This window comes from Manduca sexta, chromosome 2 (assembly GCF_014839805.1).
Source record: "Manduca sexta isolate Smith_Timp_Sample1 chromosome 2, JHU_Msex_v1.0, whole genome shotgun sequence".
In the NCBI taxonomy this organism is placed as follows: Eukaryota; Metazoa; Arthropoda; class Insecta; order Lepidoptera; family Sphingidae; genus Manduca; species Manduca sexta.
In genome coordinates, this window is record NC_051116.1 from 7988978 (window position 1) to 8013604 (window position 24627).

Here is a 24627-nt window from a genome sequence, read left to right on the forward strand (position 1 = left end):
TTTTACTCGCCCTAAAACCAATACTACTAGTCTAAGAGAATTCGTCGCAGCGACAACATCATATTTTCAGTCAGAAATACACCTACGCAAATCAGGAAATTAAATCCAGCATTTTTGATGAAAATATTCGTTATTACTGGATAATTTTTGGCACAATGTCAGCAAAGGTGAAGACGAGTACGTGGTTTCATTTAGTAACGCAATGTCAAAATGACCATTTATAATATATGACAAAGTATTATAGCGACACATACTGTAATAATTATAAATTATAAAAATCTCTCAATATAGTTTGTAAAGATATTTGTTAGAAGTCAACACTAGAATTGCTGTATAAAATTGAATTAAATTGGCAACACAGACCAATTTATTGATTAATCTAAGCTTGTTAAAGTTATGGACGGAACCGCGAGCAAAACCTAGTGTATCATATTCAGTAAGGTAATGTACATATTGAATACGTTTTAGTATTTTTATTATCTCTATCTGAATATAGCTTTATGAAAGGACAGAAGTATATATCGAAAAAATCCAAATTAAAATAAAAATAAATAATCAATGTAAAAAATATTACTCTTAATGAAAATTATGATTTCGATTAAATTTCAGTGAGTTTAGCGACCACCTTACACAAGGTGTTAAAACCCGCCATAATGGCTCACCTAAGTGTCGCCTTACGAGATCAGCCTGTGTATATTCTGTTCTAACAGGCCGGCATAATTGTGTCGACTGACGAGAAATGAAAGGATTCGAAATGAAATGACTGAAAAGATTTATTTATTTGAACCCGTAAAATGGTATACATTATTTAGATTCCGTCAATATTAACTCTACCACCAGTTCGTGCAGTTCTCACCAGAGAAGGACGGGCAAGAAATTCTGGTGTTGCTCTTTTCAATCAGTTTAAAGTATAAAGTACATGATACAAAGAAAAAAAAAAAATACTGTTTTTTTTTTGTTCTTTAGAGCAGTTAATTTATATGCTCGCAAAATAAGTAATAAATGAATTTTTTATTTCCATACGAACCCAACCCTCTCAGGAATCATGTAATAGGGTAAATCATCTCTCGTCAGTCGACATTCTATTGTACTCCACTCCATTTACCATCAGGTGCAGTGGAGCCATTGCCTTGGAAAAAAAAGTTTTGATATCATTTTCGTTAATTTTCAACTCCTTTAGTTTTTATCTAAGTATTACCGAAGTTACTTTTAAGGAATGTTTGGTATGTATCGAAGTTAACACAGTGTTAACTGATATGGGTTTTTGTGATTGACAACCAAAAATTCAAATATTGTATTAAATTGAGACGAAGTATGTACTTCAGTATAGATCATGTTAATAAATAAATATTAAGTTTATTGTTTTGTTTTATTTAAAATAACTACCATACATATAAGTTTTTATCTTTGTCTGATTGACTTCAACCGCCAAGATTGGACTATTTATTTATTTAATATTTGGAAAACAAACAGAAATTATCCAATATAAATAATTAAAGAATATGTTGCAGAATCCAGCGAAGTTTCCACTAATAAATAACACAGGTATGGAAAGAGTGAACAATAATATTAATTAAAATACAATGAAATAAAGGTAACAAAATTAAAAACATATATTCTAAAGGGGAAAAAAACTTAAATAAAATTATGCATATCTGACTATTCTATGACAAGATGATTAAAATATTAAAGTGGAAACCACATTCAAAACCATTTTAACTCGACCATCTAGTGAGGCATTCGTTTCTTCTCCATACTTCCAATAAGAAAAAAGCATCTCAGGTCAAAAGGGCTCTATTTCGTCTATAAAAATGCATCTTGAGAATAACACAAAAGAAAAGGTCAAGGGGTTCTATTCCGTCTGTAAGTGCTAATCCGTCAGATTCGATCGTCGTATATAATAGGAAAGAGTCAAAAAATCCCTTATTTAACTAACTATACATGGCCATCAAAGCTGTCCTTCGAATAGAATGCCCGTGCAGACGGATTCGCTCCTCGGAATAGAGCCCTGACCTTAGGAGTATTGTTCTTATGCCGGCGCCACACGTAGCAAAAATATTTGAACACTTGTTGAACTCGTGTGGCACGGCCATTTGCGTATTTATTATTATTATTATGTATCTTTCCTGTGGGAAATCACAGCATAAAGGTCGGTCCTTTTGGAAGGCTTGCGTGGGAACCTGGATCCAACACGTAGAGGCCCCTTTAAGATACATTACTCTAGTTGGGGTTTATACACCTTGCGAGTACTATTATTTATTTACTAGCTTTTGCCCGCGGCTCCGCCCGCGTTATACAGTTTTTCAGGCTAAAGTTTTCCGTTATAAAAGTAGTAGTTTCCCGGGAGCCTCTCAAACTGTCTCCATACCGCTGGTGGGAGGACGCTTCTCGTCCGACCGGATAGCGACCACCGTACCCAAGGCGCTTAAACCCGCCATAGTGGCACACTTATGTGTGTCGCGTTCCGTGGTCAGCCTGGGTATATCCGGTTTTCTTAGGACCGGCACTGGCATGCCGGTCGGGGGGGGGGGGGGGACATTGACAGATGGTGTGCTGTCGGTGTCACCTACCTACCTCTCGCCGGGCGACGTGCTAGTGCCCTGCCTTTTCTCACTTTTCAATTAACGATTGAAACGTTTAAAGAAACAACACTATATACTTTTTAAAGAACATAACTAAACTAATTATTAAATTCGAACAACATACACAAATTCTAAAAGACTCACATTACTCACGTTTAAAGATTTAACCTCTTACTTTGGAAAGAATACCCTGGATTTCTCATTCGAATCCAAACATTTTAAGCACTTTATGTGATACCAGGCCGACTGGGTCGGCCGTCTGGTAGGAGGAGATTGGCGTCCACCTTCCGCTGGACGGCACCTCCCATGGGCGTGCCACTATGTTGAAAGAATGCCCTTAAAATTTTAAACACTCTCATTAGTGACCCCTTTAGTTATTAAATGGCCGATTGGGCTGTCCGTCGGGTGAGGGGCGACTGGCGTCCACCCCCTCGCCGGACGGCATCCTAACGTTGAGCCATCACACTAGAACTCATAAACATATACTTTTAAACACTGCTCGCAGTGAAACTAACAAATTATTAAAAGAAAGCTAAACACTCATATCACTATTAGTGGTAAATATATTTCCCAATTTACATTATTAAAAACTAAACTAATTAATTGATTAATAACAACAAACAGAACTCATAAAAACACTACCCACATACCACTAATATACCTTACAGAATAGTAAATCCTTCTCCCATCCTTATTCCTTCCCCAATTCCTCTCCATTCCCCTCCTAAACTCCCTTGGCCCCCGCAGTCGTTAAGCCCGGAGGAACCAGTATACCGTTCGCAGGTTCCTCTCGGTGTTGACTGCGGGATCAGCCGCTTAAAAAAAAAACTGTCTCCATACCAAATTTCATCTTAATACGTTGGGTAGTTTTTGAGTTTAACACGTTCAGGCAGACAGATGCAGCGGGGGACTTTGTTTTATAATATATTTTTTAGAACTTTTTAAGAGGAATAATCCCGTCATACATCATTGTTGCACAACTTTAACCGTTTACGCAGCGCACGCAACGGAAGCTCTCAAAACTAATAATTTTTCCCCGTTTTTGCAACATGTTTCATTACTGCTCCGCTCCGATTGGTCATAGCGTGATGATATATAGCCTATAGCACTCCAGGAATAAAGGGCTATCCAACACAAAAAGATTTTTTCAGTTCAAACACGGTAGTTCCTGAGATTAGCCATTACTGCTCCGCTCCTATTAGTCATAGCGTGATGATATAAGGTCAGGTGGGGCAAGTGCGCCGACGGGGTAAGTGCACCTACCCTAAAAAATCGAGAACTATTGATGTTATACAATTACCGCAATCTTACATCTATGCTACTAACTGAAATACAGTTCCACTAAAAACATAAATGGCTATGTTCATTTTAATACGATTTATTCGCCATTTTATTTTAAGTGTCATTTAGACCTGTAAACCGAGATGACCCCGTGAAAGATAACATCAAATATTTCAAGATATTTAACATATCTGTAAACCAGTAAGGTGAATACATAGTTTAAACCTTTTATTTTAACTTCCTGCCTGAATTTTATTTATATATACTCAAATAAATGATTTTTTGCAATGCGAAAAATGTACCTAAAATTGTCGAGTAGGGCAAGTGCGACACAGTTAATAGTCGTAATGCGCACTTTCACCTGATACATATATAACCAAACTTTTTATAGAATAAGTTTTAGTAATATGAATTATTATTATAATAATTTTATACTTAACAGCAGAATTTTTTGTACTCCAAGGTATTTTGTTTTGAGCCGACTTAAATAAAAGGGCGTATTAGTTAATTCGTTTTTACACAAGAAAAACTGAAATATCTTGGTCTAGAGCAACTTTACGTGAATAGGTTGCTGTTCGATCAGGCACGTTATCTGGATATAATGCAGCTAAAACATATCAAATGTCATAAGGCCAAATTCTAAGTAATTGAGTTATAACGCATTCAAAATTGTTAATTCCTAAATTTTTGTATATTTTTTTTAGTTTTTAGAAATGAAATGGATTTTATATTAGGGCTAACATTTTTATTCCAACATATCCGCACACAAAACTCTAACATAGCAAAAAGTTATATATCAATAAAAATTCTAAAATGTTTTCAAGCCCTGATTTACATATATATGGCGCACTTACCCCGAATTTGATTTGACAGCCATAGTTTGTTATAATATTAATTGATTAAAAATTATCCAAGAGCAATGAGTGTCAAACTTATTTCTCTATGGACTAAAGTGAGTGTTTTCTTTATAATGTTTCATATTGGCGTTTTTACACAGGCGCACTTACCCCATTTCTGGAGGCAAGTGCGCCTACTACCATTTTTTACTTTGAGCAAAATATTATTAATTTATGGTCCGATTTCCTTGAATGGCTATAGGTTGTTATCACAAAATACCAAATATTCTTAAATTAATAAAATTATATTCTTAAGTCAGCACAAAAAGAAATTATTTTGCATTGAATCCAGCTATGAAAATTTTATGGCGCACTTCCCCCGACTGACCTTATAGCCTATAGCACTCCAGGAACAAAGTGCTATCCAACACAAAAATATTTTTTTCAGATCGATCTGATAGTTCCTGCGATTAGCCATTACTGCTCCGCTCCTATTGGTCATAGCGTGATGATATATACCCCATAGTACTCCACGAACAAAGAACTATCCAACACAAAAATATTTTTTCAGTTTGAACCGGTAGTTCCTGAGATTAGCCATTACTGCTCCGCTCCTATTGGTCATAGCGTGATGATATATAGCCTATAGCACTACACTAATAAAGAGCTATCCAACACAAAAATAATTTTTCAGTTCGAACCGGTAGTTCCTGAGATTAGTCATTACTGCTCCGCTCCTATTGGCCATAGCGTGATGATATATAACTTTGAGCACTCCACAAACAAAGGACTATTCAACACAAAAATATGTTTTCAGTTCGAATCGGTAGTTCCTGAGATTAGCCATTACTGCTCCGCTCCTATTGGGTATAGCGTGATGATATATAGCCTATAGCACTCCACGAACAAAGGGCTATCCAACGCAAAAGAATTTTTCAGTTTGGACCGGTAGTTCCTGAGATTAGCCATTACTGCCCCGCTCCTATTGGGTATAGCGTGATGATATATAGCCTATAGCACTCCACGAACAAAGGGCTATCCAACGTAAAAAGAATTTTTCGGTTTGGACCGGTAGTTCCTGAGATTAGCGCGTTCAAACAAACAAACAAACAAACTCTTCAGCTTTATATAATAGTATAGATTACTAGCGCACCGCTGCACCATTCCATGTGAAATGGCACAACAGCGAGCCGTAACAACCATCCAGTCTACTGGCAATCTGGGGAATGCTCTTGAAGCTGGCCCGCACCCTGCTTACCAGACATGCGCACCTCTTGCGCATTATAGTGTAAAAATAATCTGCACGGGCGTCCGCAAACATTCCAGATGCACTACAGAAACGGGGCAACCCCACCAGCACTCTGAAAGCATTGAACTCTAAGGGCGCTGTACGATTTCCGCGAGTACCTAGCCCAGAGGCTGCGCGTGTAGAATGCTGAACAATAGGCACGACAGAGTGTAATTTTAACATTAAGCGTGCAACGTGAGATCCTGTAAACCAGCATATTCGCCCTTATCGACAGCGTCCTCCGCCACATTCAACATCCGCATGGTCATTGAGTTAATATGTGGCCACGGTACTTGTATACATCCTCTGCAAAGGTATACCATTAAGCAGAACAATAGGGTACCGGACTCATTTTCGTTCTTTACTATTATCAAATATTTACATAATATAAATTATAACACAGAAGGAATTATTAAAATCCGGTACAAAATCAACAAGTTTTTAAATTTCGGCGGAAGGGGTAATTAACAAGACACAGAAAAGAGACGAAATACCGACATGTGACGTCATCGGAAATTACGACGCGTGCGAAAGAAAGAGATGAAGCGTTATCCCCACATCGCGCCCACTTCTGCACGTTACAATATTTTAAATATGAATTACTCGCTCATTTTTTAACCAATTTTTATGCAGTTTTCGCAGGAGTGCTTCTTTTTCATATTACTAATCATTACATATAGAATAATGTACAAAACCAAGCATAGGCCGGTCCCCTATTGGGACACTCTAAAGTTGCTTACTTTCAGTCTCAAATACCATTAATTCCGCTTTTTACAGTTGTAAGATAGGCCATGTAACATCGAGTATTACTCACACTTTGCGACTAATTATCTGAGAATCCCTTTTGTCCTTCGAACAGTTGAAAATCATTGATATTTTATTTTTAGGGTTTTATACTTGAATAGGAATCATTGTATGATCACTGTTGTCAGTTTGACTGTCTGACGAGATCCTTTTCTAAGGAACGCAATACTGATATTTATACCAAATAAGTACTCGGGTATATACATTCCTTCAGCTGTGAAAAAAACATCGCGATCAAAAGATTAACTGTCGCATATTTTGAGATTTCACCAAGGAATCAAAACCTATACACACTTCTCCGTTAATCGATCATGAAATTTGGCAAGAAGCAATGTGGTTAAATAAGGTACAGATTACGTCAGCAAGTTTTCGCAGCAATAATTTCCATATTTGCGTCACTAGACGCAATATTTAAATTAAACTATTTTACGAATTTTATCGCGGTTGAATATTATAGTTTTCTCCCGACGTTTCGAAGACTTTGCAGCCTTCGTGGTCACGGGGGGGGACCGACTGAATGACTGATGAAGGCTGCAGTCTTCGAAACGTCGGGAGAAAATTAAAATATTAAAACCGCGATAAAATTCGTAAAATAGTTTAATTTAGATGCAATATTTCAATAATACACATGCGACTCGCCGCAAGCAACTACTGTAAGGTTCAAAATTTTCAGAATTTAGCATGCCGTTATGTTAAAGCTGTTAATATCGCTTCAGGAAATCAACTTCTGCAAGTTTCCCTATTAATATCTAAACCTCGCTTTAGGTAGAGTGAATAAAAAGAAACCATAGGTAAAAAATATTTTTATTAAAAAACAATGGAAGCGTTGTGCTGAATGTAAACACTTTTTGCATTAACAAAAAATGAGTTCTTAACAATAACATGATCGGAAATAAAAAAAAATATCACGCAAATATAAAATATTTTACGTCCTTTACAGAAACAGATTTTTTATAGAATTAATTTGAAAAAAGGCGAAAATAATTTTGTTCACAAACACAATGATAAAATGAAGTCTGTGAACAAATAAGCTAATACCAACTGTATTGCATACATGAGTTTTGACCTATCTACAATGAAACCACTGCACAGGAACGCTGGAGCCTTGCAGCGCCTTTCTATTCAAGTCCCAAATACAAAATACCCAACAATTTAATAATAAAAATGCCTATTGTTTGAAATTTATACACCAATATTTAAATGTAGGATTACCTATGGACAAAAATATTAACCTCAGATTGGCAAAATAATGGACTTGAGCGAAACTTTTCGAAAAATTGTTATTAGGTTCAAAAAACAGAGAAAAATGTGCTTCATCCAAATATGTGTAAAAATCAATTTTGCTTGAGTCAATTTGCCTGCCAGTTGTAATACAGAAAAGGGGTGAAAAAATCTTAAGGGGTGAAACTAATGAAATATAATCTAAAGCTTTGCGTGAATATAAAGCTTCAAAGCAAATATTTTTTGTTATAAAAGATTTAACAAATAGGCGATATTATCAAATAGATCTCCTATATTGAAATAGTTTGAAATTAATGCAAGCGAAAGCTTATAATCTCAATTATTTTCATCCCTTAAGTTATTCGTCCCCTATTACTGATAGGGGATTAAGATATTGCTTATTTCATTTATATTAAAGGAAGAAATGGATAATTTAGGAACCAATACAAGTAGTATAGGGGATAAATATTAAAACCCTTAATATAAAAATTAAAATATTTCAATAATTAAATTATACAAAAATTATCTAACTATTGCCTATATTTTATTGTACCTTTGAATTTAAGCAAATTATTTTTTATGAAATAACCAAGATTTTATTTTTTATAACTATGACATTGATCTGGCTGCTAGGGGTCACAGATTCGACCCCAAAACAAAACTATTACTGTAATACCAAAAACCCAAAATCTTAAAACAGAGTTTTCATTAAATAGCTGCAATTAACACTACACTAACGAAAATGTTAACTTTACAGAAGTAAAAAATAAGATAAATTTTATCATACAGATTTCTTAATGAACGTTTTGTGTGATTCAAGAAAACTTTATTTTATATATAAAAAAATGAGATTTTATAAGGTATTCAAAACCAAAAAAATGATTATTTTGCATTATAACGAAAATTAGCTAAAAATCAACCTAGCGTAGTATTCATTGCTGTCGCATTGAAACAATTTTACAATTATATGTTACAACGGGCAATTGACTATGTACAATTAGCTAAGTCCGAGGTTCGAGTCCGGTCAGAGGTCCTTGTGGACGGGACACACGACGCCGCGGCACGTGTCGCCGTAGTCCGCGCAGGGCCGGTCCGCCGGCTTCAACGGCTCAGCTTTGGGACAGAACTGGATTACACTGGAATTAGAACACATATTTGATCAAAAAAAAAATTCACGTCGAATTGATAACTTCCTTCTTTTTTTGAAGTCGGTTAAAAATAAAGAACATCTGAAAAAGCGGCGATAGCCTAGTTGCTTGTGGAACGGACTGCCGAGACAAATGTCCGCAGGTTCGAAATCCAAGAGCACACATCCGTAAAATTTCTAAATCATGTGTGTATTCTTTGTGAATTATCGCTTGCTTTAACGGTGAAGGAAAACATCGTGAGGAAACCTGCACATCTGAGAAGTTCTCTATAGGAATTTCGAGGGTGTGTGAAGTCTACCAACACGTACTAGGCCAGCGTGGTGGACTAAGGCCTAATCCCTCTCAGTAGTAGAGGAGGCCCGTGCTCAGCAGTGGGACAGTATATCATACAGGGCTGATATTATATTTATTACTAGCTTTTGCCCGCGGCTCCGCCCGCGTTATAAAGTTTTTCGGCTAAAGTTTTCCTTTATAAAAGTCACACTATATATTTTCCCGGGAGCCTATGTTCTTCCCAGGATCTCAAACTGTCTCCATACCAAATTTCATCTTAATACGTTGGGTAGTTTTTGAGTTTAACACGTTCAGGCAGACAGATACAACTTTGTTTTATAATATATTTTTGTAGAACTTTTTAAGAGGAACAATCCCGTCATACATCATTGTTACATAACTTTAACCGTTTACGTACCGCACGCAACGGAAGCTCTCATAACTAATAAATTTTCCCCGTCTGCAAAATGTTTCATTACTGCTCCACTCCTATTGGTCATAGCATGATGATATATAGCCTATAGCACTCCAGGAACAAAGGGCTATCCAACACAAAAAAAAATTTTCAGTTTGAGCCGGTAGTTCTTGAGATTAGCGCGTTCAAACAAACAAACAAACAAACTCTTCAGCTTTATATAATAGTATAGATTATTAAGTCAATTAGTCTTTCAACGGTATATCTTTTATAGATTTCGTATTCTCAGTGTATCGCGTACCCGTAGTCCCCGGTCTGCATCCACTTGTCGTCCGTCTTGGTGAGGAGCTCCCACTTGCCCTTAGGAAGGCCGCAGATGAGGTCCGCCTTCACGGTCCGCAGCGCGATCACCGGCGCCGGCATAAACCCTGCAATTACAATTTATTAGCACGTTGTACAATTACTAGAAAATCTAATTAGTATACTATTAAAAACATATATGATGCATGAAGACAATATAACGGTCATTTATTACATTGTACAATTCCAAAATTCTAATTAATATGTTATGAGAAAAAATTATACAATGACCATGGTATTTAATCATGTTTACTTGAATGTTATCAAAATAAAACATTTTTTTTGGATTTTATCCCCATTTTTCCATATTATAATTTTCTCTACTACCAACCATCGAAATAAAAAGTATTTGTTAAACTAAGACATTGTCTATACGTGCTCAAAATTTATTGTCATAACTGTCTCGGTGGAGTAGTTGTACTGCATGCGCGGAACGGCAACGCTCTGAGGTCCTGAGTTCGGATCCCGGGTCGGGCAAAGTGACATTTGGGTTTTTCTACTCAGTAACAGGCTGGAGTCTGGATTTGTGACCGATATGGCGATAGGCTCGCCCCCTATCATGGGTCGGAACACACTTGGCGAAAGGTGGTTCTAGTTGCGCCTCTGCATACCCCTTCGGAGATAAATGCGTGATGAATTTGTGTTTGTAATATCATCACAGTACCTTGCAGCGCGGCCTCGAACCCCACAGTGGGGTTGACGTTCCTCTCGCCGAGCAGCTTGCGGTAGTTGAGGTCCCCCTTGAACAGTACAGCGACCGCGTACTGCAGCTTGCGGTACATATTGTAGTCGTATTTCTTCATGTCTCTGTACACATGTGGGTATGTCCAGAAGTCGTCGCACTGGAAAATACCGTGTTTTAATCTTTTAACACTATATGTTATATATCTGTTGTTAGGATATATTATATATCCGCCCGGATAGCGACCACCGTACACAAGATGTCTAAACCGGCCATAGTGGTTCACGTAAGTGTGTAATCACTGTTGTGTTCCGGTTTGAACATTGTAGCCAGTGTGACTACTAGACATAAGACTTAACATCTCATGTCTCATGGCGAGCGCAGTGGAATACCAAACAATAGTCAGTAATTCAAGGTGTTGGTGTTTCTACAGTTTATGGGCGGTCGTATCGCTTACCATCAGACAAATGGTAACCTCGTCTCGTCATTCAAAGTAATAAAAAAAATATTACAATTAATAATAAATTAAGGAAACACCTACAGCAAATATTATACATTCATTAAACAATATTTTGGACATTTTTCGTCAATATTGACCCAACCATCCAAAAATATCTGGCTACCCACATTTACTGCAAACGACTAAATACAATATTCAAGCTACTCACCAATACAATAAAGGTCCCATCTTCAACGTATCGCGCCCACTGTTCGCCGATCTCTTTGAGCTTGTCCGATGTGAGGAACTTGGGAGGCTCCACCTCGGGAGGTGCTTCGCCCTCCGGAGGCTCTGAATCATAAGGTGAGGGTAGACTTAATTTTTTATTAAAACGGATGACAATTTTTTTATCTTAACTTCACATAGGTATAACAAAGTACGATGAACAAAAAAAAAATTATGACTTTTTGTCTAATTAAAAAAAATATATTTTTTTTTGAGCCGAAATTTTTTTTTGTGTCTTTTAGTACTTGGCGCAAACTATACATTCAAAACAACACGTAAATCGAGGTAGTAAGGTTTGAACAACCCTTTTCATATAACAGTGCGAATATATTTTTTGAATCGATAATCGATATCGATAGGATATGAAAATCTCACCAGGCTTGGGTTCTGAAGGCAGTTGTCTATTAAAACTGGCCTTCGCACACGAGTCCACCACGAATCTGAAATATTTAATAAATTCTATCTTATTTCATTCATAAAGTATTGTTTTTATTAATTGCCTTGTAGTTTTTGTCAACTGGGATTGAAGATAGAGGACACTGAGCCTTTCTTGCTACAAAAGTCAAAATATACCCTACCATCAGCAAAAGACATTTTCATGTCTACATACTCGCCTATTCTGCCGTGCTAAGCACAAAAGCAGTATGTCAGGGAAACCTTATTTCGAGATAATCCAAGTTTGTAAATATAGTTTCATAGTTTTGTAAATAAAACTGAGATAGAGATACTCTTTTAAGAAGTTCTAAACAAGATACCATTATTTAGGCAAGTTCAATGGATGGGTATTTATTTTGTTTTTTTTTTAAATACCGATTTTGAGCTTAGCACGACAGATTAGCATACAGTCAAATAATAGTATATTTTATATTTTACTAGGCCCGTGCCCAACAGTGGGACAGTATAATGTAGGGCTGATATTATTATTATTATATTATAAACAATACTTACTTGAAATCTCTAGGAGTGACGTCAGACACGAACCAAGGCATCTTCTTCACGTGAAATCTGATCTAAAAGAATATTTTATGTACATAAACCTCTGATACACACTTTCACGCCTGTCATCCCCGAAGGGGTAGACAGAGGTGAAACTAGTGCAAACACCTAGCATGTCACCATATCACAAATTCTAGACTCCAGATACTGAGCCAAAAAACCAATATCACTACCCAACCCGGGAGTCGAACCAGGGCCCTCCCGGGCGGATATAAAATATATCCTACCATTAGCAAACATCAAAATCGACTTACAAGTCACGTTTTTTTTTACATTCTTAGGGGGCTGAATATATTTTGACAATTTATTTTGTATTGATTAACAAATAATCTTCATATGTCGTTTTTTCTTAAGTAATATCTATATATATAAAAATGAATCCCTATTTCCCTTGGTCACGCCATCACGCGTGAACGGCTGAACCGATTTCACTATTTTTTGTTTGTTGTGTTTGTTATTGTCAGGAGAAGGTTCTTATGAAAGAAAAAATTCAAAAAGTTGCGCGGGAAATTAGAAAATTTAACGAAAATATGAATTTCATATAACTGTCAATTGTTTGAAATAACTGTCAGCGATTGACAGAATGCGCGCTGCAAATTCATAGTTAAGACGGGACAACGTCTGTCGGATCAACTAGTCTTTAAATATATAAATAAGTCAATTATTCTTACTTGTTCAAAATATACTTACTTTTTGGACAATCTTCTGCGAGATCAAGAAATGCGCTAAACACAAGTCCGCGAATAACTCGTAGCCAGAATTGTCGCACACTATGTCTGGAAATATAAAAAAATATTTGTGAAAACTTTTAATTGACCTTACTTTAGCTATATTTACCACTTTTTGTTGTGCTAGTTGTAAATAATTAATAATATAATAGTTGTAAGTTTTCCTAAAATAAATAAAATATCACAACATTTTAAACCAATAGTAAACGTATTGTCAATGAAATTAGATGGCATATTTGCTTTTAAAAATGAAGCTTATTAAAATTAACTATTTTTGGGATTTTATTGCGATTTTTTTTTAATTTTTAACCTACTACAAAAAAGGAGGAAGTTCTTAACTCGACTATATTTTTATGTTTGTTACCGCAGAACTTTTCTCCCGACGTTTTGAAGACTTTGCAGACATTATTTTGTTATTTTTTTATAACTTTTAACCGATTTCATAAAAAGGAGGTGGTTTCCAATTCGAATGTTTTTTTTTAATGTATTTTACCTCAATTTTTTTTTACCAACGTTTCAAAGTCTTTGCAGCCTTCATGGTCACGGGGGGGACTGAAGTGTTGTTCATCCGCAAAGTCAAAGTTACAATATCTACCTACATTTTATAATTATACATTTTTTTATTTTGGTATATAGCGCAGTTGGAAGCGAACTGTCGAGACGAATGACCGCAGGTTCAAAACCAAGAGTAGGATAGTGTAGGAGAGATTTTTTTAAATAATCATGACCTGCCCAAATAACGAAAATAACTTACCCAAATTGCAAATTGCTAATTCAAAAAAATAAAATGCTATATTCATCTTCATATCACTCATAATACGTTAAGGTACATGAGAATATTTAATTATTACTTAATTAAATTAGCTTATATAGAAATCCCTCACCGAACATGACCGCCTGCGGTACAACCATCTTGGTGGGGCATGGGATCTTGACTTCCTCCGCGGGCTCCCCCTCCGGCGGCGGGGAGGGGGGAGCGGAACCCTTCGCGCTGCCAGGCGCCGAGGGAGGCTGGAATACATACATTACATTATCTCACTAATATATAAAAATGGAAAAAATTGAGAAAATGTTTGTAAGAAGTAAAAGAAAAACTACTGAACGGATTTCGATGAAATTTGGCACTCGGATAGCACAGGTCCTGGATTAACACATAGGCTACTTTTTATCCCAGTAATTGGCTTCCATAGGAAATAACGAATTTTTTAATCATATTTTTTTAGATGGCGTTGTTGTGTTGCAGAGGGCGCTGTAAACAGTATTGTTGGGACTTTTATAGCGAGAAACAACCCGCAGACGAAGCAGCGAGCTAAACCTAGTTACTAGATACATGTTAAATGTGATAAAGCCTAAAATGATATTTTAGTACGTCTGTCTACTGTTCTAACTTATATATGAGGAAACTGAATACAATAAATATTTATCTACATTAATATATAATGCTAAAGAGTTTGAACGTGCTAATCTCAAGAACTACTGCATCGATTTTGATGATTTTTTACTAATACCAAGCTACATTACTCTCTAGTACTGTATGCTAATTTTTATCCCAGGAAAAACGTTTTCACGCAGGCGGAACCGCAGACGAAATCTAGTACAGTGGAACCCGGTTATACAGACATTGAAGGGGCCATTGGACATGGACGCTATATCCGATAGTCGTTATAAATGATACTCTTTTTATATGCATTTATATAAAGGGACCTTACTCTTTAGTCGTTATAACCGATGCGTCGTTATAACCGGAGTCATTACAACCGGTTTCTACTGTACTAAATGAATATCTTAATACAGTTTTCCATAAACTTATATCATCGTGAAATTCGCGTGGAATTGTACTCTGCATGCCAATTTCTATTGTCAAATATGACGCGATACGTGCTTGTCACGAACTGTCAAAATAACGTGTGACATAGAAAAAAAGACCGCTACCCCCGAGACTCCTTTACTGATACCTAAATTGACTGATGGGCTATGTACTTAAATGTACAGTCAACCAAAGTGGTTGAATAAATTCGAAACTCAAAGCCACTTCTGCGCTTTAATAAAAAATATATCTAAAGTAGTCTTGTGTATTTTAGTGAATAAAAAACGATTGTTGCTAATAAAAGAAAAGTTTAGCTACTTTTGTTGCCAACTGTACTTCTACATATATACTTAAAACCACTGGAAAACTTTCGCTAAAATTGACATTAAATTGATACGAGATAACCTCATCTTTGCATATCGGCATGCCGGCCAGCGTGGCCAGTCTGTGACAACTGCATTGAAACTTGAACGTTGTGTTCTGTAATGTAGGGACTAATTTACCATGCAATCGTTTTTCAACATTTTTTTTAATTTTTGCTCCGGTTAGATCTCTCGTATATAGTCTATTTCTGCCACAAAGCTGCAGTGTGCAGGCACTCTTGTCATTTACACTGTCAATTACAGGCTATTATAAGACTTAACATCTCATGTCTCAGAGGAAGGCAGTGGAATGCTAGCAGCTCTTTATAATTAAATTCTGTACGGTGTTGCCACTATTTATTTATTTAATTTTAGGAAGGCTTACAGACTAATTTACAATTATACAATATATTCTAACAAATTGCTGACAATAAGCCTCCACCTATAGATAACTTAAATAAGGACCTTATAAGCGAAATTAGGAAGGACTTTTACACGGCATTACATTAAAATTTAAGCCATTATGTCCCTAGGTATTTGATAAAGTATTCAATTATTAGTAAATTTATGGATAGTCAAGGCTTTTTGTGGAGGCACGCGAGGGTAGTGCCTCCAAAGGAAATATCAAATATAACGAAAAGTTTGCTATTAAAAAGTACAGGTATGGAGGAAGGTACAAAAAAGACTTAAAAAATAAGTGACAAATGATCAGTTGATATTCGTGTGAGACGAGAGACTTGCTCGTCTCGACATTAGATTTAAAATGTATCTCACCCCTTCAACCGCTTTCGCCATTGCTTCAGCTTTCGCGATCACTTGGTCCGCTATCTTACCGGAATCGTCCACTAATAGCTGGAAACGGAAATATTTGTTAAGTCCTTGCTTCATTTATATGTTGTAAATGATAAATCGTTGAAATTAAACTAATTTTCGGATTCTATCGCGGTGCTAGTATTTTATTTTCTCCCGACGTTTCGAAGACTTTGCAGCCATGGTCACGGGGGGGACTGAGGTGTTGTTCATCCGTAAAGTCAAAGTTACAATATCTACCTACATTTTACAATTATACAACTTTTTTAATTTTTTTTTTTTTTTTTTAAATTTTAGCTGTTGGTGGTCCGATCTACGCAGAATGAGCTCACAGTGTCTTGAAGTCTGGCAGCCGGTCTTTTGGGTTCCGATTTAATTAAATGTAGAACTGGATCCCAGGCTTGTGCAAGCTTCCAACCATCTTCCCTATTGAAATTAGGATGTTTTTTAATTTCAATAGCCTCGCGAATCATCCTAGGCAGGAATCGGTGTTCTTTGGACCCATACTGATAAATATCTGAACGGTGAATCTCATCACCACCCAAAACAGTTAGCTACCGTGGGCAAATCTTTGTTTCAGAGAGCACAAGGAATCTGTGACGAGAAACACCTGGCCGCTGAGCTGCAACATGTCAAGCAAGTACTGCGAGACAACAAGCTCCAAATTCCACGCCGCCGTCACAGAAACCGAGTGAAACCAGCCACAGTTGAACGTGTTCCGGTTGTATTACCATATGTAAGAGGAGTCACCGACAAGATTGGCTACATCCTGAAGCGTGCTTCCATAAAAACTTATTTTAAGCCGCCTAAGAAGATTAGTCAATTTTACCACCTGTCAAGTGTCACATACCTCTACAAGAACCGGGAGTATACAAAATAGATTGCAACTGTGGCCTCTTATATCGGGCAAACAAAAAGAAATATAGGGACCCGCGTAAAAGAACATATAGTTGACGTGAAACACCGACGCTCGACGAAGTCTGCAGTCGCTGAACACTCTGAGGGAGGCGCCAATCATTATCTGCGACTAGACAAGCCACAAATCCTCGCCAAAGAACACCGATTCCTGCCTAGGATGATTCGCGAGGCTATTGAAATTAAAACATCCTAATTTCAATAGGGAAGATGGTTGGAAGCTTGCACAAGCCTGGGATCCAGTTCTACATTTAATTAAATCGGAACCCAAAAGACCGGCTGCCAGACTTCAAGACACTGTGAGCTCATTCTGCGTAGGTCGGACCACCAACAGCTAAAATTTTAAAAAGTTGTATAATTGTAAAATGTAGGTAGATATTGTAACTTTGACTTTACGGATGAACAACACCTCAGTCCCCCCCCGTGACCATGAAGGCTGCAAAGTCTTCGAAACGTCGGGAGAAAATAAAATACTAGCACCGCGATAGAATCCGAAAATTAGTTTAATTTCAATGTCTAACATTCGCGTAAACATAAGAAATCATAATGATAAATCGATAAATGAATTAATCGATAGATCGGTTTAAAAATGGATTCCTAATTTCTATTGCGCTGGTATTAATTAATCTATAGATTGATAATGATAAATCGATAAGTGATTCAATAGATTGGTTTAAAAATCGATTCCTAATTTCTATCGCATTGGTATTAGAAACTAGGCGTTGGTATAGTTGGAACGGATCGAATATTACATTTTATATTAGAATCGATTTTTAAATCGATACAATTATTAAAATTGACTTACTTAAAACTAAATTTATAAGATAAGTATAAATATAATCAGTATAAGTTTAAACGTTCTATTATCTAATTTATAATTTTAAAGTTGTAAAAAAATTATAATTTAAATAGTTATTTGTAACATTTTTCTTTTTGATTAAAAACCTTACCTTGTCCTTAAAGTCTATAATCATTTGAAACGGGTCTATGGGGTCGGACAGTTGCGTGGCGCTAGGTTTCTGCCCACCCTTCTGATCGGTGGCTGAGGGCGTCGTTGTCTGTATATTGTCTTTGGACTTTAACGACACTTGCTCCCCCATAGACAAAGAGAGGTCGCATTTATTTGCCCATAAACAAATCTGAAAACGAAAATTAATCATGAATGTTCTATATCGGTGGCATTGCACGCGGTTCGACCGCTGTGCTGAGGTCTCGGGTTTGATCCCTGGGTGGGGTTAAGTAGTATTATTTTTTCTGCTCAATATCAACCCGGAGATAAGCTGCCTGATTACAACACATGTACCATAAGGCCTAATTGAGTTACACCTCTAACTACCCATATAAAGGCTGCCAGGGTCGGCCCTAGCTTTTCTGTTGTCCTGAAATATTTTTTCTAGCTATTATTTTTCTTATATTTTGATTTGTATATATCCGTGGCGCCCCCTAGACCCTTTCATGCCTTTGCTAGAGTCTATCGCCCTGGAACCACCCCCTTTGTCGCTCCTCGCTGCCACCCTACACCAGGCACCTAGAAGCCTTCGCCACAAAGGGTCATAGAGCGCTCCCTGACCCTCGGCGCGTGGTGTTGCCGCTCTGTTCACCCTACGACTAGTCGGTCCTGAAGTCTGCCAAGTACTTATTACCTTCAACAATGTGATGAAGTCCGCCTTCCGTTTGTCTTTGTCGCTCTCTGGCAGCATGGCCGTCAGTCTCTCTGCCACCACACACATCACTTCCAAACTGTTTGTGAATGACGTTTGTTTCTGCTCTTCGAACGGGTCGAAGTTCTTAAGACCTTTGCTGTGAGGAAACGATTAAAATTTGAACTTAATAGAAAATTGGGGACACATTAAAATGTACCGACGAACCTATATATTAACTAATTCAAAAATATATAGATAATCCTTATGCAATTAAAAATGGTTTTTGTTTAGATAAAAAAAACTTTTTTGCTGAACGTAACCTAATTAAATATATTTACTAATTTTTATGTATATTATTAAAATCGACTTTCAAAAATGTTTTTTACCTTTTTTATTCACGTTTTTTTTTTATAAAAGTATATTTTTTTCTTCAAAATTAAGTATTAAAAAGAAATTACCGAAAACAGAGTAGAAAAATTAAGAAACGTTATTTTTATTTTAGGCTCTTACATTTTGAAATATTGTCAATTGCTTTCCAAAGGTGGACATTAATACCACCAAAATCTTACCTAAGTTCACATCCTTCCCTAAGCCTCCGATACACGTAGCACTCTGTAAACACCCAGGTATTTGTAAAGTAGTATTGGTTGTCCGCACTCTGTATCCACTGGTTCCAAAGCTTAGCCTCTGCAGTATCCTCTGTGAGGAGGTCATACTTTTTGTTTGTCATCAAATCATTTTTTAGCTTCGTTATGTATTGTATGTACGAACGAACGTCTTCATCGCTCTGAAAAAATAGATATAAGCCGATACATTAAAGAAACGAATCTAAAATGGCGGCTAGTACTTTGACAGATAGTACAGTCAGCACATACAATTTCAGGCAAAAGATTTTTTAAATTAATAATTCATAAAAATACACTGAGCGCGTAAAGACAGCATAAAAGCGAATCAAGACTAATTTTTTTTTTTTTGTTTACGCTACGCGCGTGAGTAGACGGCACTAGTGTGCAAGCGAGAGAACACGATATGTGCCACTGTTTTAGATTCGTTTCCGTAACTAACCTGGTTATACATATTTATACATTTTCAGTCTTACGTCTATGAATATGGGGATAAGTCTATAAAGATTCCTTTTAATTCTAATCTAATCAAATATGTGATTTCTCGAATATATGTTAAAATATTGCAAAGTTGTTAATTTTACTGATTTATACACTCACCGCCGAATTAGACGATTTTATCTTCGAGCCCTCTCTCGAGCAGTAATCTATAATCTTAGTCAATATTATCGGAAGCCTCTCTTTTAGCGAGTAATATGCGAAACTCCTGAAACAATATTATTCGTATATTAAAATATGTAGAGAGATAAATAGAGAGCATGTAACACAGTTTCCATGTCTAAATAGAGAATTACCATTTGCAAAACGCAATACTATTATCGATTAAGAAAATTATCTAGAATCAATCAAAATAAACCATAATGAGGCTAAATCGGGGGACCTAAACAAAAAAAGATACATACATACATACATAACATCACGCATTTTATCCCCGAAGGGGTATGCAGAGGCGCAACTAGGGCACCCACTTTTCGCCAAGTATGTTCCGTCCCATGATGTGATAGGGGGCGAGCCTATCGCCATATCGGGCACAAATTCCAGACTCCGGGCTGATACTGAGCAGAAAAACCCAAATATCACTTTGCCCGACCCGGGATTCGAACCCAGGACCTCAGAGCGCTATTGTACCGGTCATGCAATACAACTACGCCACCGAGGCAGTCACAAAAAAAGATCCCCAGTAATATAATGATTTCTTATGTTTACGCGAATGTTAGACATTATAAATAAATAAAATGCTTTATTCATAACGTAGGCGAACATGGTTGCACTTATGATAAGTCAAGGTACATGAGAATATTTAATTATTACTTAATTAAATTAGCTTATAATTGGAATAAAATTATTCCGCATTTTATCGCGGTTTTCTATAATTTTCTCCCGACATATCGAAGACTACAGCCTTCATGGCCACGGGGGAGATTGAGGTGTTGGCTGTACAAAAAGTCAAAACTACAGAAAAAAAAATTCAAATCAAAATTTTGAATAATTGGTAAATGTAAATAGATATTGTAACTGCGGGCTATTGAATGCCTTCTGAATTACAGCTATATTTTTAATAGTCATCAAAATCTACGCTGTATCAATGTGACAGAAATCGATAACCCTCGAATCCTGGATCTCAATGTTTTAACTACTCAATTAAAAGCAAGATACGAGGCCGTCTAAATACCTATTCAAAGGGTATTACGAATCTACCACCAATGATACAATTACCAAAATATATTTACTTAAATGTACGCCATCTATCGGAAATCACTAAGAAACATTACTAACATCGCAACCTATACTGTAACATGAAAATTAAATTTATCGAACTTTTGATGGTATACCATATAAATATTTTTTTTATATAAATAATTTTAGACACATCAATAAAATACTTATCAACAATTAATAAATGTAATTAAAAATAAATAAAAAGCAAAAAGTGGGCCCCGCCCGAACAGGGACTTGAACCCTGGACCCTTGGATTAAAAGTCCAATGCTCTACCGACTGAGCTATCCGGGCTCTGTGAGACAGTACGAAATTAACTTACACCTTATTTAATATTCATTTTAACAAAAATAGCTGTATAAGTTTTACCATTGACTTCAGCATATTTTTTTTGGTGAATTCAAAAACCATAGGATAACTAGAACTTTTATTATAGAAACTTTTCGAAATAGTTGAACTACAATCCACAATGCAAATTTTTCTTAGCAAAATCCAATCTAAATGGTGATATAAAAATTATTATTGATGTTTTCATTTCACATAAAACAGTGGATTCTGAAAGTGTTGACATTTAATTAGAATTGAATGCCACATAAGTGACTTTTAGGCACCCATATAAATCACATAAGTGGTACAGATGCACACTAATTTTATATTAAAATAAAACAATTTTGCAGTTTTTATCACAGTTTTTATATTATAATATTCTCCTGACATTTCATAGACCTTGCCTTCGCGGTCACGGGGCAGACTGAGGTGATGGTCATCAGTCAAAGTTACAATATCTACCTAAATTTAACAATTATGCATTTTTATTTTATTTTAGCTGTTGGTGGTCTGATCTACGCAGAAAGAGCTCACAGTGTATTGAAATTGTATTATCAAAACTGCAATAAAATCTGCAAAATAGTTTTATTTTAATGTCTAACAATTATGTAAACAGAAGAAATCATCACTATTTTTTTGATACAAGCACATCCAGACAGTCTATCTACCCCCATCCTATGAAATGACCTTGACAATAAGAGTTTAAGCTTATAAATTCAATATTTATTTATTTATTTACACACTTTTTATACAGGCATGTGTCAAGGTGCATGTAAAGCCAAAGGCATTATCTACCAGTCAACCTTTGAGGGATGCAGAGATTAAGCAATATAGTTAGGCGTAATAAATAATGATATTAGAAAATGTGGAAAGAAAAAGACAACAAATAATATAGCATAAATATAAATATATAACCACAAATGTTAATATATGTCTATACTAATATATAAAGCTGAAGAGTGTTTGTTTTAACAAGCTTATATCAGGAACTGGTCCGAATAGAAAAATTAATTTAATTTTGAATAGCTCATTTATTGAGGAAGGATAAATGAGCATGGGGTATATAACAATTATCTATGACTGTAATAATAAATACAAATAAAAGTTTACTATAGTTTACGTTGTTTAATCACTCAATCACTCATGTCATATTTACCAATGTTAGTTATATGGTATTGTACTATTTCTGACAATATAGTTTATTGTATCAATAAAATAATTAATTTACAATGAGATAAGAACTATCATGAAATAATGGCTTAATTACGTATCAACAAAACCTGTAACAAGTTAGCAATAAAATCTTTTATGAATGTTATATTAATTGAATTTTGTAGTTAACCAAAAATTATATATTTGCTGATTAAATCTATGTCAAAGTAAAATTGATGTATATTGATATTAACTTGATTTTTATGGATTTGTGATTAATTTAATGAATTATCAAATGTAACATTATATCCAAATGATAAACTATATATTAATATCTTGCCAGTAGTAACAATAGATTGTGACATATTCCTTGTCTCAAAAAAATTTTGAAATAAGAGCAGATACTTTCAATATATAAAGATTACACATTTAAAATAAATTTGTGTAAAAAAATGTGTGTGCGTAAGTTTTTTTTTGGTGTAAGCTTTGTGTGACTCAAAATAACTTATGTTTTAGAAAGTCTTGAGACTATGGCTTAAATAACACGTATTTAGGGCCTGCACTTACGATGGCATGAGGGTTATGATAATGATTTTGTAATTTCGACCAAGGAGTTTTTGTAAGAATCTTATAAGAAAATGGGTAGTGTTATGCATGTATGTGGTGAAGATCATGAATCATAATTTACTATAAATAAAATATATTTTGAAAATAACATAAATGCTTTTCCAGCTCATTATTTATTTAATTCTATAAGCATTTATTAAAGAAAAATATGGCCAAAATATTTGATTGCACTGAATCCGCAGTTTAAATTTACGCATTATTTTTACACACATAAATATAAATAACTATACATACTTTTTAAAAGTCCCCTGAAGTTCTAAATTTATCGGCGTGGCTGTATCTAGGAACGGCCTAGCCTTTTCCACTTTTATAAATGGACCTCCGTAAATAAAGTCCGGACTTGACCAATCATTTTCATTATCACCACCGGTTCCAGAAGAACCTCTAGACAAATTAGCGTTAGAACTCATTTTTTGTTATTTACACTGAAATTTTTAAGCCATAACACTGAAAATTTTGTTTATTTTTGAATAGAAAACAGGTTTTTGAATATGGTTGACAAGTGACAATTATGACATTGAACCGACTTTGACGTTTGATTGGAAATAGAAATCGGGTTTACGGAGAAAGTTTCGTAATGAATATAAATTAATAAAAATTTAAAACCTATATAAATAATGATTTACAATCTACTAAATGATGAATATTTCTAAGTTATCATACCTGGTTGAGATTGTTAGACATAAAAATAATTAATTTGATGATGTGTAAGAAATATACTACACAGACTTAATGCAATATATAATTTCGACATACATACGAATATTAGGTTTAATAATACAGAAGGCTAGAATTAGTATTCATATAAGATGAATGGGCTCGGATTACACAAACGTTGTACTATTACCGTGTGTTTCATTCATCAGGTAACAAATACTCACATTCCATAAATGCCACACATATCAACATTCCGCGGGGTAACAATACGCATAACGGGTAAATTCACAGTATCTATAGGCCAATCGTAAGGCGCCATTTTTAATTAAAATAAATAAAGCGAATAGATAAACGCACGCGCACTGTTTCTTACAGTAAACTAGCAGAAATGTGTACGGTCGTCAGAGTGTACTAAAAATAGAAAATATTTGGCGCAATGTCCGTGGGAAATTGGGGAAATAAACATCCTAAATGTTCAGATTTTTATGTTTATATAAAAACCTTGGTTATAAATTGTTCTTGTATTTATAGAACATTATCACACCTGTCTCGAGAAATAGATTCAAAGTTCATTTTTAAATCACTAGATGGCGCTGTTCAGTTTGGGTACATCTGCCGGGTGTTTTTTTGTGGTTTAATTTTTCCTATG

The 24627-nt window shown here is 35.5% G+C and overlaps 2 protein-coding genes and 1 non-coding gene across 5 annotated transcripts in view; all 3 read right to left on the reverse strand.

The window, feature by feature from the left end:
- Window positions 1-24627, reverse strand: part of LOC115452193 (heterogeneous nuclear ribonucleoprotein L-like) — a 464908-nt gene that overhangs the window by 78916 nt on the left and 361365 nt on the right. The window lies entirely within an intron of this gene.
- LOC115453516 (damage-control phosphatase ARMT1) lies at window positions 7580-23854 on the reverse strand. Of its 2 annotated transcripts, XM_037437238.1 has the most exons (15): window positions 23556-23854; window positions 20099-20204; window positions 19445-19662; window positions 18876-19032; window positions 18183-18371; window positions 16282-16359; window positions 15551-15625; window positions 14223-14349; window positions 13301-13386; window positions 12563-12624; window positions 11990-12054; window positions 11559-11680; window positions 10873-11050; window positions 10150-10276; window positions 7580-9148 (listed from the first exon to the last, which is right to left on the reverse strand). In XM_037437238.1, the coding sequence occupies exons 1-15, from the start codon at window positions 23729-23731 to the stop codon at window positions 9037-9039; spliced, it is 1878 nt and encodes a 625-aa protein (XP_037293135.1). In that variant the 5' UTR covers window positions 23732-23854; the 3' UTR covers window positions 7580-9036. The 2 variants fall into 2 exon arrangements, with proteins under 2 accessions (XP_037293135.1, XP_037293136.1); XM_037437239.1 differs by lacking the exon at window positions 15551-15625 and having other exon boundaries at window positions 23556-23853.
- Window positions 21437-21509, reverse strand: Trnak-uuu. Its single transcript has one exon. It is a non-coding gene; the product is annotated as a tRNA-Lys (tRNA).